At 37.2% G+C, this 19,533-nt stretch overlaps 1 protein-coding gene across 2 annotated transcripts in view; it reads right to left on the minus strand.

Moving 5' to 3' along the window:
• Positions 1 to 19,533, minus strand: part of RNGTT (RNA guanylyltransferase and 5'-phosphatase) — a 171,775-nt gene that overhangs the window by 48,695 nt on the left and 103,547 nt on the right. For both annotated transcript variants that reach the window (XM_038130525.1, XM_038130524.1), the window contains one exon: positions 16,508 to 16,608. In XM_038130525.1, the coding sequence (XP_037986453.1) occupies positions 16,508 to 16,608 (101 nt within the window). The remainder of the gene's footprint in view (positions 1 to 16,507; positions 16,609 to 19,533) is intronic.

Genomic DNA, 19,533 nt, shown 5'->3' on the forward strand with positions numbered 1-19,533 from the left:
ACATTTTATATGCACAGATTAGTGACAATGGGATTACACTGACAGTTCCTGCAATTCTACTTTTTTGGTCTAAATACTTAATTCCAAATTCAGACTATTGCTTTAATTTTTCACACCTGACATTTACACTGGAAGAAGTCTTATCCATGATCGATTTAAAATGCACAGAAAAATAATTACCTCTTAAGTAAATCTTATATGCAAACACATTCCTGAAGCAGTAAAAGAATATCAATCAGACAACAACTAATATAAATACTGCAAAATCAAGTTTCAATTGTTCCTTCAGAGAAATCTTTATCACTCCTTTTCTGAAGTTACATTCAACACTACCTTGTTATTCTGGCAGAGAAAATTTATTATCAGAGAGCAAACAGGCATTTCATTCAGATATAAATCAGTCAAAGCTAAGACAGAACTTAATTACTGTATTTGACATTTCAAAACCAAGAGAAAGGAAAATTAGTTGTTTTCCTTAGGATCAGAATGCAAGAAGGGTTTTTGGAGAAGCTAGAGAATTCTTGTTCATTAAGTTGTTATGAAGATGACCAGGCAAAAATAGTCTGAGGGAGGCAAGAGTGCTCAGTCTTATATTTGAGAGCTTGTAGGTAAGAAATAATTTTGCAACTCTCAACTTTCTCAAGCTTGCACACATGGTACAAACAGATTTTCTGCAACTGTCCCAACATCCCAGACAGTTCTGTATATCCAAATTAGTCTGTCTGTACTGCAGTTGAAATGATGCTTATTCTTCTCACTATACCTTCACTTTCTCCACTTTCAATAAGCCCCACCTTTTTTTAAGTTTATCAGTGATCTTGCCTTATATAGAAAACTGGTTAGTATCTACAGAAACTCAGAGTTATGGGGATTGGGATGTTCTTACTGTTAGTTTACTTATATCTGTCGTGGTTTGAGAGGAAGTGAGTTTTTGGGAGGTGGTGGTGGTCAAACCAATAGGTGCTCAGATGTGAATATTGGCACCTGGTTTGGCCACTGAGGATATGGATACGCCTCTGAAAACACAAGGGTTAAAAGCAAGGAACTCCCAGGGGAACGCCCTCTTGGTTCCGGTGGATGGAGGAGTCAGACCTCCCCTGCCCAGCTGCGGGCTGGGCGGGGGAGGGGAGGCCACGAAGCCGGAGGGAGATAGGCCGGAGCCTTGGGCAGAGACGGAAGGTGAAGGCCCCTGCAGGATAAGAGTGAGTTCCCCACAGAGATGGAAGGGTGGAAGAACTCTGAGAGGCATCGGGCAGCCCCCCTTTCCCAGGAGGGAGAGAGAGAGAGAGAGGTGCCAGTGCTACCTTGAAATTTGATAGCACTGGCCTGGCCGAGAAGGAGAAGGGGGGGGCAGCGAGAAGAGTGCCCGGCAGAGCCAGTGTGGGAGTTCTGGATGAGTAGAGACTGTGATTTTAACCCTTCTGTGGGATGATGGAAACCTTGCAAATGCTGATCCTCCGGGAGTTGAAGGAGAAGAGAGACAGGGATAAAGTAGGAGGAAATACGCAAGTGTGATGAAAGCTGTGAAGGTGAAGAATGACTGAGAGAAGTTGAGAAGAATCCTAGGTGGAGGAGATGATGGAGTGGCTTTTGGCTGGACTTTTCTTGTATGGCCATGGACAGAACCTTTCCTGTAATACAGAGACTGCATTTTAGGGGGAGGTGATGGCTTGGTGCCAAAGGAGTGATGTGAGCGGAGACGACAGGTGATGAGGTGATGGTGCTCTCGAGACCCCTCGGCCCCAGGGGGTGAAATATTGGGGGGGACTAGTGTCCCGAAAAGGTGAGAGACTGTCGTTTTCTCCTGGAACTGGGCGAAGCATCCTTGAAAAGGGAAACCCTAAAAGCAGCTCTGGTCCATGTGCAGTGGTGAGAGCACTGAACATGGAAGGAAGAGGTCACGAAGGTGGTTGCTGAGACCTGTGGTGCAAGAGGGACTCTCCTCTCCTTGATGAAATGAGAGGTGATTGTCAGAAGGGTGGAGATGGACTGAGTTGATTATTTGAAGGGTGATGGACTGGATAAAGATCTAAGGTTTTGTTTTATGCTGTGGGAAATTGAGTGGGGGGAGGAAAATGTTTGAGAGGTTTCCATTTTGCTCTCTGTGTGTTCATTTTATTATAGTTCTATGATAATAAAGTTTTTTTCCTTTCTTTGTTCATAAGTAGAGGCCTGCTTTGCTCTGTTTCTGATCACATCTCACAGTCGATACCAGGGAAAATAGGTTTTCATGGGGGCACTGGCATTGGGCCAGCGCCAAACCATGACAATATCAAACTTGAGTAGAAAGTTACCACAGGCACCAACAAATAAATAACAGATTACCTAAAATGAGGGTAGGGAAGGAAGCTCACTAGAATTAGGTTTCTTCCACCCTTCTTCTTCCAGCCACTTACCTTTTCCACTGCTAATATCATCCCATAACCTCTGTATTTTTGAATTTTCTGGTCCCCTTATTAATTAAACTTGAGGATAAGGCTTTGTCAAAAGAAACCAAATAAAACTGCCACCTGCTTCTCTGTTGACAGAATTGCTGTTTTAGAGGTTCAGAAGTCCATTAGATTTTTTTAAAGTTAAAAAAAAAGAACAATATGTGATTCTGGAGCTATTGCATCATAGGAATTAACTTTAAATAATTACCAAATTTTTGCCCTTCTATCAGAAACATCTATGCACTTTGTCTTGCAAGAAATTTATATGAAGTCAAATTTAGTGAATGAAAGTAATAATTCAAGTTGAGCAATAACAGAGATATGCCTTCTTAACAAGAAGACATCACTAAACAAGAGTACATAACTAGATCACACTGTTTAAATAAAAACCTGGTTAAAAAACACAAAAGAGAAGCAACTGTGCAGAGGCTACATCTATAGCATCTTTATGCTATGCATTCCTAGACTGTTTAAAAATGTTTCTGCAATAAATTTTCATTTAGAGGAGTCATCCGTTTCATAACTCAGCTTTCAGCAACAAATACTTTTGGACCAAATGCTGCATGAACTCCTTTGGGAAATGACCCTCAGTCTATACAGGGGAAAGCAACAGAACAGACAGTGCCATATGATTTCAATATTAGTTCTTTTCTGCAGTCAGTAGGGTTCATAGCTCTTCCTCAGGCTTGTCCAGTAAACCTGTCGAGTTTTTAAGTAATTGGTACAGGTTATACCATGCTTTAAATATGTGGGACCAATTTACTTTCACTCAAATGAAAGTGTTTTACAAGTCTAAAACAATGGCCTCTCCTCTTGCCACAGTCTGGACATAGGCATGCCTTTTGCCCATAGAGGTCCTATCAAAACACAAAATTTGCCAGCTAAATAACATAAAAAACTTAACTTGATCTCTGAAAAAGGCAGGATATCATCATCTTCAGAAAACACATGGAAAATTTCTACATACTGCATGTATCTGAATATTACAAAAAAAAACCCCTGTCATATGATACATGAAAAAAAATTAAGTTGTGTAATAGGTTCCTCTTATTTTTAATATGAGAGCAAACCTAAAGTAAACAACAGAGAAATTATCACCATGCAGAAACCATTAATCATATCTTATTAAATGGCTGAGTAAAACAGAAAAATGACCAGCTTTGAACATTTCATTTTGGTGACATAATTCAAATAACTGAAGCTTAATACTTCTGCTGTTAAAGCAAGCTGTATTTATAGCCTATTTTAGCTGGAAGAAAGCATTTGCATGCCACACCATTGCCTCTCCTAAAATCAAAAAATTATTCCAGTTTATCATGATACAGAATTCACCTTTTGAAACACAATTTTCTTAACACAAGTAATGTGTGAAGATTTTTTGAAAAGTGAACATTGTGCAAAAACCAAGTGCAAGCATCCTGCTCAGTGGGACTCCAGTAATTTCTTCTTCTCTTCTTAAATGAGACCAGAATGATCAACAGTAAGTCCTGAGTCAGAATTGTGTTCAGATCATTTTAATTACAAATTAAGAAGTCCGGATGTTAATGATACTTAGTTGAGGAGAGTTAACCATGTCCATAGGAAATCTTCCCTTCTGAAGGGGAGAAAATAATTCAGATCCTTCATTAGGAGAGATCCAATTCACTTCTGAAACTATCTATCTTAAGCTATTCCACAAATCCAGAGATCTTCTGCAACTGAATATCCACTTTCAAGTAGAATTCTGTATTCCTGAGAAAAAAGACTGAAATCCTGATAATTTGATATTTGATGCTTTAACATTCACCAAAAGAGTGCAGTGTTTTTATAAACATCTGTGTGAAATGATGGGTTTGACATTTTCCCACTGAGAAGCAAAATAATAAAAGAATCAAATTCACTATCCCGTTTCACTCTTCTCAATCCAACCTTCTCTATCCTATACTTAGAGATATACACATTATATTTAATTTATAATCCACTGATAAATATTTGGTCACAGTGCAATCTTTTAATACTTTGTGAAGAAAAAAGCTTTAAGTATGAAAATAGCCAAAGATTATAGCTTTGAAAATAATTAGTTGTTATAAGGGGGAAAAATGCCATCTGCTGGGTACAGCTAAGGACTGTCCTTTTCTTACCATCACACCATGCTGTCCTGAGAGAGTTTTCTCTCCACTTCATAATTCATTTTTTCCCCATCTTGAGAACTGATACAGATACATGCATTGTTTTTGAAGGAATGTAATAGCAACCTGATTGAAACTCCATAACAAAAGCTTCTTACCATATACCTCTCAGAAGCTGGAGGGCTGACAACAGATAGGATGACTAGCAAAGGAATAATAATGCTATTAATCTTTCAAAAACATTAGAACTGTCTCTAACACTCCTTCCCACACCCCCAAATACTTCACATACTTTTGTAGTTTCACTTATATAAAGTTCCCTATTAGGTGATTTATAAGCCAAATGGTTGGTGGAGTACAGGTGAAGAACCACTTTGTTACCTAGCTTAAAAGCACGAAACCAAGGCACAGAAAACCTCCTTAATAAAGTATGAAAAAGAAGTGGAGAATGTCCAGTTAAGAAATATATTTGTAAGAAGAGGGCAAAAAGTTAAAAAGATAAAAACCTGATTTAATAAAATGGATAAACTTTAAAATTAAGAAGTGTGATAAAAGGTAGATAGGGTTTCCATATGTAAACATGACGAAGAAAACAAGAGTTGCTTTGATTCATTACAGACAACGGGATTCCTTTACATTTTTGCTTGTTGTTAATTTTACAATGTAAAATGTAACAGCTGTCACCTGTGTGTGCATATGCACATATGCATATAGGTATATTTATAAATTAAAAATTCTGATTCATTTCATATGAATCTGAACCAGCTTACAGTCTTGGAAATCTGGGTTTCAAAGTTAAAATAAAGGCTTATTTCTCATTTATACAATGATGCTAAAAATCACGCAGCTTCTGTGATGTACATATCCTTCTTGTGTTTAAGATAAAAGCCGTGATTTCAAAATAGAATTCAATAGAAAACCATGCTTGTACTTCACACTCACTGTCATGACTGCTTTGTAAAAAGACAACAAGCATAAAAAATATAAAATTAGTTTGGCCCTTTTAAGATCCTTGGAACTTTGGCCTTTTTAAGATTCTCTAGCAAGAGGACACATTGTCAAATGGAATCAAAACTCTACTGAAAACTATTAAATGCTTTTTACAAATTCCCACTCAAAGCGCAATATGCGCACATGCTCCATACGCCGCAGTTACCATTCTCTGCCCTATTGCTCAGGTAAGTAACAACATGGATTCTCCACTACCCCTGACTCATCAGGCCCTAATTATGCAAACTGATCTCGCACTGACAGATACATGCACCCACAGCCTCACTGATTTTAATGTGCTTCTACAGCAGGACAAGCATCTTTTCCCAGAAAAAAAAAACTACAAGCTGACAAGCTGGGTGTTAGTTAAAAAGACAGCAAATGTGAATTACCAAACCAATGGCACATCCTAAGTCATTAAACAGGTATCAAAAATCCAATTTATTTCCTCAAAATGAAAATGCTTATATATTATATATATAAGCATTATATATATATATATATATGTATATATATATTATATATATTAAAATCCCTTAAAATGCTAATTTTTAAAAACTCATCCTACATGTATGTAGTTTTTTTAAGTCAATCATCACATCTTGAATCCCTCCAAAACCAGAGATACTAGATAATTATCCTGAAAAAGGATTAAATAGGTTTCTTTTCTAATGTCTCTGAAGTTGTAAGATAAGCACATCTACCAAGAGTTTCTCTTTGCTATCAAGAAGGGAAGGTGAAACTGCTGATAAACTCCCTGTATTTCAGAAGCCCACAGTTGCATGCACACCATACTGATAACACTGTTATGGCAGAAATGCAAACAACCTGCATCAGGGTCATTTATTTTGTTGACACATTTTGCTGATTTTAAACTACTTGTGAATTTAGTAAGACACAAAAAAAGCTTGGCTTCTAATTCCTAAACCAATTTCAAAATATTCTGATGGTATCAGAGCAAACTGAACCGTAGTCTTGGAGTGATGACTGTCATGTATTATTTTTATCTTTAATATATACATCATTTAGTACTTATATCTGTTCTTTTATGATTTCTGGGTTTGGTGTTGTCAGAAAATTAAGTAATAAAATGCTCAGAGTAAGAGCAATGAAGAGTAGAAATATGTACAATATCTTTGTCTGTCCAGACTGTTTGCTCTACTCTTACCATGGTGATAATTTCTTTTCCCTTCAAGTTTGCTTTATTCTTCTTTGAACTACACCACAGAAGGCAAGGAAGTCATCTGAGCTCAGCTTTTTTTCCTTTTAAATGCATGTTTCATAGAATCACAGAATGGTTTGGGTTAGAAGGGACCTTCAAGATCATCAAGTTCCATTCCTTGCCACAGGGACCACCTTCTGCTAGACCAGGTGACTCAAAGTCCCATCCAACCTGGTCTTGAACACCTTCAGGGATAGGGCATCCACAGCTTCTCTGGGCAACATATTCCAGTGCCTCACCACCTTCACAGCAAAGAATTTCTTCCCAATACTTAATCTAAATCTGCCTTTTTTCAGTTTAAAGCCATTCCCCTTTGTCCTATCAGTGCAGGCCCTTGTAAATAACCCCTCTCCAGATACTGGAAGCTTTCCTGTCTCTAGGCTGAACAAGCCAAACTCTCAGCCTGTCTTCGTAGGAGAGGTACTCCAGCCCTCTGATCATTTTTGGAGCCTCCTCTGGACTCATTCCCACAATTTTTTAATTTCAAACACCATGGAAAAATACTTAATTTTCAGATCTGTAATAATCCTATACTAATGCCCCTTTCTGAACATAGTTTAAGCTGTACAGATTTGCAAACTCAAGAAAACAGACAATAAAATCTCATTAAGCAACCAATTAAAACCACAAACACATACCACAAAAAAAAAAAAAAAAAAACAAAAAAAAAACCAAACCAAACAACCAAATATTAATTTGTACTGTAAACAATTAATGGAAAAAATATTCTGAGTTAAAGGAACATTCATGACATACTAAAAAAATCTAGAAAATACCCCTTGTCTAAAAAAGACCAAATAGTCACTACATGCAAAAATGCAAAAAATGCATTTCAAAGAAGCTCACAACAATTTCTAAAACCCATGTAAAAGCACTTTGAATAAGATGCTCACAAATACTCTCCAATAAGTCCTATAATTAAAAAAATTTATATGCACTGGTGGAAAAAATACATGTTCACAACTGAGTTCCAGTAAGTTTGAGAGCAGCATATCTATTTCAAGCTATAGCAACAGGAAGATGAATATTTTTTTCTATGTAAATTAGATGGCTTTTAAAAATGCATCTGGCAAACCTTTACAGTGTATAACATAGAACAATATAAAATTCCTGTTTATAAAAACTGCATGTTATTTTACTTCCTAACTCACAAACCTTCTCTAAAAGGGCAATTCTGCAATTTGTAAATTAAATATATGTGTTCTTACTCTAATTACTGTACTGTACTGGAAAATCTCTATTTACAGTAAAGAAAGCATAAAAAAGAAAATAAAATATTTTAAAATACATATTAGTTTAAGTGTCTTACAGTTCCATGTTATTTGCAAAATATTTAACATCTGATCTGCAAATTATCTTAGAACAAGTCTGATTGGCAAGGACCACTGCATGTCATCTGCCTCATGCTCAGGACTGGGTCAGCTTCCAAGTTATATCAGGGTGCTCACAGGCTCATCTAATTAACTTCTGAATGCTTCCAAAGATGGAGACTCCACAACTTGCCAGCCTACTACAGTGTTTGACTTTCATCACACTGTTTCTCCTCTTGGCCTTCTACAATTTGTGTCCTTTGCCTGCCATTTTTTCAACATCAATTTCAGAGCAATGTGGCTTCATCTTATCTATCACCTGCTGTTAGGGAGTAGTAAACAGCAGTAAAGTATTACACATCCTTCTCTTATTTGGACACAGAAAACCCAGTTCTCTCAGCCTTTCTTTGTACGTCATGTTCCCCAATCCCCTCACAGACTTGGGAGGCGCTCCACTGAACTTGCTCCAGTGCATCAATGTCTTTCTCAATTTGGGGAGCCCAAAACAAGACACAGTACTCCAGATGCAGTCTCACAAACGTCAAATAGAATTGAAGAATCATCTACTCCACTGCAGCCCAGCTATCACATTAATTGGCTGCCTTTTCTCTGAAGGCTAACTCTTGCCCCAGGTTCAAAGTTTTCCTTCCAGTATCCTGAGGTTCAGTTTGCCTAAGTAGTCCCTAACTTCAACTTCCCTGCACTCTGCCATGAGATTCAGGAACCTCAAAAGCCTGAGAACAGACCTTGACAAAGCAAAGGCTGCAGTGTGTACCCTCAGCACTTTTGTATCTTTTCCACTGTCCAGTGCTGCATCACACCACTTTCTTAAGTCTTCCTCCCATTAACAAGGTACCTACAGACATCAGTGACTTAGCGTCAACTCCAGTGTAGTTTTGGCTTTCCTACATCCTCTCTATACCCAAACACTGTTTTTACATTCTTCATGGAGGTCTGCCAGTGTTAACAGACTCCATACATTTCATTGTTTGGGTGAGTTGACTTAGAAATTTCCCATTCAAGCAAGCTGTACCTGTTTGCCATACCTGCTTCCTTTGCCATACCTTGTCTTCCTGCACAGGGAAGAGTAGGTCCTTGTGCATTTGAAGAAGCTGTTCTTGAAGATCAACCAGCTGTCCCTGAGCCTCTCTGCAGGTCAGACATGGGATACTACCTCTATTTCATGAAAAGCCAAAACCAACCATTCTGAAGTCCAATATAATTTCTTCACTGCCTACTTCTTTCACTCTTCGCAGATTCTACCACCTTACAGTAGTTTAGTTGGGGTGGCATCAGCCCTCCATTTCCACATTCACAAGTAGCAAGGAATCTAAGGTGCATGGACAAATAGGAGTAAATATCTATCCAAATGTAAATTAGAAGAGAGAAATATAAGGGAGGTATGAAAATTTTGAAGATGTTTTTCTTCATCTCACTCAAGAGATAGAAATGGATCTTAGCAGAGTGGATAATCATGATGATAACTGACACAAGCAACTGGAAAGACTACTTTAAGGGAGCAGCTATTTCAAGAAAAGGGTCCATAAAACATACGAGACTACATTTACATTCCAATTGGCTAGCATATAGATAATTTTAGGATGATATGAGGCAAAGCTTTTAAAAATCTGGAGAAATGAGTAGCTGAAGTAGAATAATTATCTGACAGATGGAGATTGCCCAAGACTGCCACTTGAACATATAAAAAGATGAGACTGACTTCATTTTTGAAATACAACATTAGAAATTCTAAGAGCATCCTGAGTATTAGTTGTGGAAGGTACAAGATTTTGTTCAGTGTACCAGAGTATAAATAGAGGTTAGATTCAAAGCTTTACTTTGAAAATAGTTTTTAAAGCCTGAAGCTTTACAAAAATACTTTAAGTTTCCTCATGTAAGCAATATAGCATACATCTTTACAGCATGGCACTTCGCTAAAATGTCTGTCTAACAGTTTCCTTTGCAATGCCAGTGTTGCAGCTGCACATGCACATTTCTACCATGGTGGCATTTGGGCTTCCCCTTCCTGTGCCACTGCATTGCTCTTTCTACACATTACATCCTCTTCAATCTGTTGGCACAACCATGCCCCTACATTTCCTCTTCAGAACGTCAACTCCAGTAACAGCTGCATGCCTGAAGGTAATAGCTAATCAAATTACCCTTTACTTTCACTTGCAACTCTCACATTTCCACAAAAAGTAAGCAATTCCACAGCATACATGCTTCCTTTAGCAACAGTACAGACATAAACACACTCAACACATTCCAACCTGCACTCAGCCTGCTGCCATCCTCACATGGCACATCTTTGCCTCTATTTGCAACATCTTGTCCTTATTTATTTCATTATTGCTGTACAACTTCATCTGCATTCTACCTCATAACTCCACTGTACCCAACAGCAATGCAGCCCCAACAGCGACTGTGGTTCTTTGGAGACTAGGGGAATATGGAATCCCATATTTTTATCCCCAGGGTATTTACTTGTAAAAGCCCCTTTCTATGATGGATGGACCATAGAAGAACGCGTCTGTGCCCTTTGATAATGGACATTCTGCAAGCAGATGAGAAAGCAAAGATTTCACAGCCCAAACTAACAACTTCAGTACCACACAAAAGTGGGAATGGGAAGAGAGGAAGGAGCACCAACACCTGGGCTATACAAATCATCACATCAGTTCTGCTATCTTAGCTGATTCAATTAACTCATATGATTTTTCAGCCAGCTACTAATTTTTTTTTAAAGCAGAAGAGTGAGAAAGACTAGCTTATAAAAAGAACAGAAACATAGTATAAGAGAGCAAATCAAGCATATCACAGACATTTTGAACCAGCTGCAGCTCTTCTTCTCCCCCAGTTCATTTTAGTTTATAAAACAAAAAGGAAAACACCACTTCTAGGAAAAAAAAAATACATCTACTTGCCTGTAGTTATGGTATCTATATCTGGTTGTTGATTTGTAATTTCCAGTGGATCCAAGGATATCCCCACTTTCCTTGAATGTACTATATTTTATCTCCCATTTTTTATTACTTGACAATGTCCAAGCTAAACTGAACTTTGCCCAAACACTGTTTGGGGTTTTCCCCATATGGTCTAGTTAATAACGGATACAATAAAAAAAATTACAAACTTAACACTAATAAATAGTTCATGTCTACTTCAGATTACTAATTTTTTTTAGAGGAGTACAACTTCAAAGATGAGTAAATCCTTGATGGTTTTTATCTAGTATTTCAAGGTACTAGATAAAATTTATATTATATTGTGATTGGAAATGGTATCAAATTGACCCTGTAAGATATTAATTCAAAGCAAATAAAGCCAAAAATTTGCTTGTAATTTGGTTTCAGCAGTCTGATACAGATAAAATTAAGGGATTTGCACAGGCTAATTAAAAATCTATAAAAGGAAGCACGGACATTTAAGAAATTCTGGTTATGGAAGCTACCAGAAATATGGTACTATGTGACATTTTCAGTTGATATTTGTGACATTTAAGTACGGCTCAGAGTTAGTTTGGGGGTTTTTGGCTTTTTAAGAAATATTCATACAGCCAGACATTTTGTGAAAAAGCACCTCTACTATTTAAAAGCAGTGCTCCCTGTAATATAAGTGAGAATCTGCACACAGCAAATAAATATCCTTCACATTCTCTACTTCTAAGGTTATTTAACTTGTAGGTCATTGGGAAAAGCAGTTAATGAGCTCAAGACCCTCTTATTTTTTCATGAGCATCTTCATAATTTAGGAAAACATGAGGTATACATGAAGCCATTGTTCTAATAAATCTGAAATTAAAGAGAAGTCTGGGAAGCAGGTCAGCATTTTTAAAGCACATGTAATGTTAGGGCTTTTCAGTTCAACTGCTTGTTTCACAAGAGACAAACAACAAAGTACTCTCTTGTTTAACTGATTCAATGAGTTGTTGGTTGTTATTGCAGGGGTTTTGTGTTAGGGGATTAGGTGGGTTTTTTTAAACTAAGACTCACTATATTGATGTAATGAGAAGAGATTGAGAGCACAAACTGACATTTTTGCAAATACAACACAAAAAGAGTTAATCTAACCATCATCCTGATGCTTGGAAAGGCTGGACAATGACAATACACAGGAGACAATTACCAAGGCTCAGCTGATAAGATGTAACCCACTAAGGTGCAATAATGCAATTTCTTTCAAATATGTGCACTGAACAGGAGTGTCAGTATTAGGTCACTGAGGTTACAGAAACCCTGCCTTTCTTTGGGATCCAATGGTATATTTTTTCTTTATGTTTATTCTTTGTTATGCAGTCTTCATCTTTATCAGGCTTATTCTAAAAGTACTTCACAGGTCATAAAACCAATCCTTTTTAATTCAATGGCAAAACTCCCTCCAATATCAAGAGTGAAATAACTGAAGCCCAGATAAAAGCAATTGGTCGTTCATCCATAACGGGACTACATCTGGGGTGAAACAGCAGCTATTTTGCAGTTAACACTTCTATTGAAAACTGATCTATGGAAGGAAATGCTCAACTCAAAGCACAGGGGAATTTACATAGATGGAAAATAATCACACTGACTAAAATCTGGCAAACTCCCCAGAGGTAACTCCTTTATTCAGATGAAAAATGCACAAGATTGTTTACAATTGTTCAGGATCTCAATTACATATGCTATCTAAAAGACATGTCCAACAGCTGACAGAACTCCAATCTCATGCCACTGAATAAATAATGCTCCTATATGGGTTTTTTTCACTATTTGAGTGAGTAGGGAACAATAAATGCAAGGGCTGCATGGTTGTAGCTTTGTGATTTGGTTCAGTTTGTAACACTACTGCCCAGGCTGTAAACTGTGATAAGATCATACACAACTGCAGCACAGATTTAGTTATGTCTGCATTTCAAGATTAAAAGATGAACCTGCAAACCAGAAAAGAGGACTTGGAAATTACAGGCAATTCCTGTTCAGATTGTTTCAAGCTGTTACGTATTTGAGATCAATATTTTAACTAGGGCTCCTTATTTGGTTGTAAAAGATCAATACAAAGGCATACCTTCTATTTCTGTAAATGCTGTTTGCCTATCTGTGTCAAAACAACATGCAACTTCTGTAAATTCTGTACCAGTACTTCAGCCACATCTGTAGTATTTTGCTGTCAAATGCCCAAGAGATTCACTGGCTGAACGGCAGATCCCAGAGGGTTGTGATCACGGTGCAGGGTCTAGTCGGAGCCCTGTCACTAGTGGTGTTCCCCAAGGTTCAGTAGTGGGCCCAGTATTGTTTAATTTACTCCTCCATGACTTGGATGGAGGGGCAGAGGCCTCCTCTGCAAGTTCACTGATGACACAAAGCTGGAGGAGTGGCTGATACCCCAGAGGGCTCTGCAGCCCTTCAGAAGGACCTCAGCAGGCTGGAGAGAGGGGCAGAGAGGAACTTTCTAAAATTTGTCAAAGGGAAATGTGCACAGGCCTGCACGTGGGGAGGAATAACCCCACATGCCACTACAGGCTGAGGGCTGATCTGCTGGAAACCAGCTCTGCAGAGAAGGACCTGGGGCTTCTGCTGCAGTACAAGCTGTCCATGAGCCAGCAGTGCCCTTGTGGCCAAGAAGGCCAATGGTATCCTGGGGTGCATTAGGAACAGCATTGCCAGGAGGTTGGGAGAGATGATCCTGCCCCTCTACTCTGCTGTTGTAAGGCCACATCTGGAGTGCTGTATCCACTTCTGAGCTCTTCAGTACAAGAGGGACCTGGAGCTCCTGAAGCCAGTCCCATGCAGGGCAACAAGCATGACTGAGAGACTGAAGCATCTCTCTTACAAGGAAAGGCTGAGGGAGCTGGGCCTGTTCGGCCTCGAGAAGAGAAGACTGAGAGGGGTCCTCTTCAATGTCTGTAGGTATCTAAAGGGAGATATCAGAGGTTGGAGCCAGGCTTCTCTTGGTGGTGCCAAGCAATAGTACCAGAGACAATGGGCAGAAACTGATGCACAGAAAGTTCCACCTGAACAAGAGGAAGAACTTCTTTATTGTGTGAGTGACCAAGCAGTGGAATAGATTACCCAGAGAGATTGTGGAGTCTCCTTCACTGGACATATCCAAGAACCATCTGGATGCAATCCTATGCCATGAGCTCTAGGATAACTGCTTGAGCAGGGAGGTTGGACCAGATGACCAACCTACTGCGGTCCCCTCCCAACCTTACCCATTCTGTAGTGCTGTAATTCCTTTTTGGATTATTGAAGAAGAAAATTTTCTTTACCTAAAAAGTTGAAACCAGTATCAATGCTTGCTTTTAATCTCAGTGTGGTGGGAGGAAGCAGGAAGCCCAGTGTTGTCACACTAGAACTGCAGTAGCAAGACACTCAGTTCATCAAATCAAACAGAATTTTAGTTAGTGCTCAGAACTCAGGAACTGTCTTTATATAGTCTAAAGTTTAAGATGCTTCTTTTAAAACTCTGGTCAACAATTTCAAAACCAGTTCTATTCCAAAGTATCTTCAAATGACTTGAGATTTTACCCAAAGTAACAACTGAAGCAGACAAACCAGGAGTATTTCCTTCACAGTTTGTGTTTCACTGAGCAGAAGCTACTGTTTCATACGACATTATTTAAGATAAATACCTCTCTCCCAAGAGTGCTAAGTTATTATTTTCTACCCCATACTTCATTAAATTTTATTTTTGTTGGATGAATGCACTTAGTAGTAGTCAATTGTCATGTGTGATGGAGTAAAACTTCCCTGGAAGAACTGTACTTTATTTATGAAATATCAGATTTCTAGGATTTTCTATATGCATGTGAGAGCAGCATAAACTCTGACATATTTAAATATTACATTATTTACAGAGTAATTCAGGTAGTTATTTCTATAATGCAAGAACTGCTCTCATTTTCACATAGCTGAAATATGATAGAACTTTTCTAAATGTTAGAAAGTTATATCAATTCTACAATGTATCAGCTATTCTTTAATAATTTGTTATTAACTGCTACTAACTTTTCAGAAATAGCTTTTTTGCTGGCTCATATTTTATAACTTTTTCATGTTCCAATCAAATAATCTATGATGTAATATATTAAACATAACACAACAGCACTGACAGTTTATCTGAAATCAGAGATAACTAATAAACCACTACTCCTTTATTAATGCGAAATGAAAAATGTGTTGCATTTTGTTTCTGAATCACATGCTGGTACTGTATATGTGTAAACTCCAGCAGAAGTCATATGAATACTCTTATAAAAATAACCTGCCTATTAAAAAATGGGCAATTTTTAAAAGAACTTTTACATAAATCTTTCATATTACATTATCCTGTGACTTAAATAAATTGCAAACAAACAAAAAATGTTGTAACCAGCTGATTATCTGAAGTAAAATGAAGTATTTCTGTGTATTCTCTGAAATAGTTATGTTGTCACTGAAGACTTATTGCATTTTCAAACACAAAAATTTGAATATATAATTCTGATCTCATGAAACACTGAGAACTTATCAGTTGAGTATATTTTGCATAAAAACCCCATATCCTTAAGATTGTCTCTATTCACCAAATGTTTTCATTAATGTGACATGCAGATGTCTAAAAGTTAAATGGGCCATTATTAGCACCCTGGAATACGCAAGCAATATCTGAATAAATTGTTTAATCATATTGAGTTGCCTGTGGCACCAAGAAAAAGAAAAGCTAAATGTCAGTATTTCACATCATCAATCGAAATGAGTCCCAGATGTTAAAACACTAAGAAACCTAAAAATCATTAATTTCATTTTAACCAAAAACTTTTCCAAAGCAAGCTTAATCTAGAGATTCAGTCTTTCCCTTTCCCTCCCCAGCACAACTAAACATGGAAATAACCCCTATGTAATTATGTGCAGTGACTGAACTAGGCAAATAGTAGGATCAATGTAAAGACTTTCAAGTCTTCTGCCACTAAAACTCACTGGTTTTGATGAGGATTTTAACAGTTTTAAAGACAATACCAAAGAATCCAATACCAATTTTACTTGTTTAATAACAAGTAAAAATGTCAGGCTTTGTTTTTCTCTAAGAAAACAAGTACTGCTTGTCATTGTGTACAATTCTAAAGGAGAAGAAAGCTTTGGTTGTTATCATTTTGTCTGAAATCAATGAAAAAGAGTTTTAGGAAGTAAAGCTCATACAGCCTGCCTACTCTCAAAAACACACTGCCAAACCCAAATGGGACTTTTTTTTTCAGAAATTTGAAGAAACTTAATTTAAGAATGAATAAATTCATGATATAAACATCTGCCATTGTTTTCAGTACAACACTAATTACAACGGTTGCTTATATTTTGAATGAACAAGTTCTAGAGAATATAGAAAGGCTTAGCCCCAGGAAGTGTCAAGAAATATCAGAGGACATATTAACTGCTAAGGGACATTCACATGAGTGCTACAGATTTAAAAAGGAAAGAGATTACATACCCCTCTCCACCAATTCTTGTTATCTTTAGACGAAAATCAACTGAGTTCAGGCTGGGTGGCTTCCATTTCAAAATATCATCACATCGACCAGGCTTGTATTTCTGAAGTAAATTAAAATGCAGTTTAATTATGCTTATTGGTTTTCACTGGTTTTAAAAGTAACAATTCAGCCTTTCAGACTCTATTAGCTGTCTCTAATGAATAACAATAGTTAGTGACTGAAACAATGAATACCATTACCATGGAGGTAGTTGTGCTTCACTACTTTGCTTCTCCCTTTAAAAACTGCTTGGCACTGTAGCTCTGCCATTGCATATAATAAAAAGCTAAGAATGGAAATAAAAATTAGCATACTTCATTATCTCTGCCTGGCTAATGGAAAATTTCAAAAAAGAAAATAAGACAGCACAGAATGAAACAAAAACACTCATAGGACATATGGAAAAGACAAATTTAAAGTAATCCCAACATTTTGGAGCTCTTTAATGAACAATATTTTTGTTATCCATGCTGCTGGCTGACAAAACATGAAAAAGGCAAAAGCCACCATACTGCCAGCTCTCAGAAAGACTCATCAGAAACACGTTCTTTCATAGCAAAGAAATGTAAGTTATGTCAAGATTAAAGAACATCATGACATACCAGAACATAAATAAGAGAGCATCTCTTGCTAAAGAGAGAGGGTACACATCTGAACCACAAGTTGAAAGGATCAATTTTCTCTTAAATTAGAGCTTTATTTTCTCATGGTCTCTGCTATCATTTGATTTCTTTTACTAAGCTGCCATTCCTCAGCTATCAGTGAGAGTGAACTTTTTGACCCCTTCCTTACCAAATATCTTTCATAGCAATGGAGAAAATTTGAATTAACATGAATAGGGCAAAAGTAAAAGAATAATTTGCAGATGCATAGAATGAGAAAATTTACTTTTTTATTTATATACAGTGAGAAAATTTAAGCAATTTTGTATGAAAAATAAAACTAACCAACAATGTCCACTGTCTTTTGGTAACAGAACAGTCATCAGCATCACACTGCACTCATGCTGTGTAATATATTTTCAAAATACAGACTTTACTGATGATCTAAAATGACAAAAACAAATGAATTCTCTGTTTTCTGACGGAAGAATGTAAAGTTACTCCCTCCAAAACAAATGCAGAGTATCTTACCTACCATTTCTTGATGAAAAGATGGTCATTAATTCTTAATGATGCAAAAAGGATGGACCAACCTCTCTAAGTCACAGCACTGCAATTCTGAGGAAAAGCTACATCTGATCTACATAAAAACCTTCCTCACTAGAGCTCTTGTATCCTGACTCTGACAACAGCCGACAGCATGTGCTTAGGGAAGACGAAAAGCAAGGCTAGTATATATAATATTTTCTATTACTACTCCTTGAAAAACTATCCATTTTAAAGCTCAGAGACTTCCTGATGTGGATATGATTCAAATGTGATTCCTACCTATTTAGTTATTTTCAGTTTCACTGCATGAACTTAGATAGGCCCCCAGTAAGATCATGTAAACCCCAATCAGCTGTAAAAGCCCGTGGCACAACCTTTCATGCACAGCCTGACTACCTTGCAGGAATAAAATCACTACCTTTTGTTTTTTTGAAGAAGTTTTTGTTGTTTTTGAAGACTTCCACTTTCCAGGGATCATACTAAGAGAGATGCTCAACAATCAAACCCCATTGTTTCCTTGCACATCATAGTTTCATTTGCCTCTATATGCACAGAAATGCACTCAGCTCAGAGGCTATCATTTTATATGTACTGTTACAATTTTTTTTCCACTTACATTACTCTACATTTATCTACATAAAAGTTTATGCACTCTTCTATCACTCAGCCACCCAATCTTGTAAGAGCTTTCTATATTTCTCCACATTTAGGACCAGCCCTTGCTGATCTATCAAGAAAACATCACAGGATGGTTCATCCAATTTTCATACTTGCTTACATGCAGTACAGGTGGCTCCCTTCCCTTTTGAGGACTGAACAGTACCTCATCTCTTCACTCCTATTTTATAAAAGTAACCAATTAGACATCTCTGCAAGAATGTTTTAAGTCTCACATTACTTTAGTTTCTTCAAGAAAATTTTGACAATAGGCTTTCTGGAAATCTTAACAAGAAAAACCACATGATCCTTACTTAAATGTGTTTTGAACCCTTTGTTGGAGAGGCATAACCTTTCTTCCAAAAAGGTACGTAATTTTCACCAACTATATAAATCATGTTCACCCAGATACCAACTACTATATTCCTTATTGTTTCTATTCCTTTGTCCAGTCCAGATACCAAGCTTACAGGAATTATTTCTTCCCTGATCTTCCATGATACCTGTCCCCACCTTCGTTTTTTGTTTTTTTTTTATTGGTATTGTATTTTCTACCTTACATGCTTAGGTACTAACACAGATTTTTCACATAGGATCTACTATCCAATTTTTCAAACTCTTTTTCCGAGACTGACAAGTTACATCTCCCTAAAAGTTAGTAAGAAACCAATATCACAAGAGACAGGAACAACTACTCCAAGATCAGTAATGAAAAGCAATGCTTTGACAGAACGTATCTGCATACCTGTAATTACACCGTGTGAACTACAGTTTTGACTCAAATTTAAAATTAACTGGCTGGCTTACTTGAAGGGAATGGGGGAGGATTTGCTCATTAAGATGGAGATATTTTCTTTACCTTGAGAACCAGCCAGAGTGAGACAAGACTCAAGTAAACATTTTATTCTATTAATAAAAAAAATAATCTCTAGCACACCACAAGTTAGTCAAAGATACCTCACTTAGAAAGCATTAGCAATAAATATACCCTTTTATGTACTTTTGATTATTACATTTAGTTTTGACCACTGTCAAACAACAGCATTCTCACTTCACAACAATTTGCTGATACCAAACACCTGGTAAAGCTAACAGGTAAATTACAGCTATCTTTTAAAGTTACAAAGCCTTAAATAAGCCATCAGAATTCAATGCTGATACAAGGAACAATTTATGCA

This window comes from Motacilla alba, chromosome 3 (genome assembly GCF_015832195.1).
Source record: "Motacilla alba alba isolate MOTALB_02 chromosome 3, Motacilla_alba_V1.0_pri, whole genome shotgun sequence".
Taxonomy (NCBI): domain Eukaryota; kingdom Metazoa; phylum Chordata; class Aves; order Passeriformes; family Motacillidae; genus Motacilla; species Motacilla alba.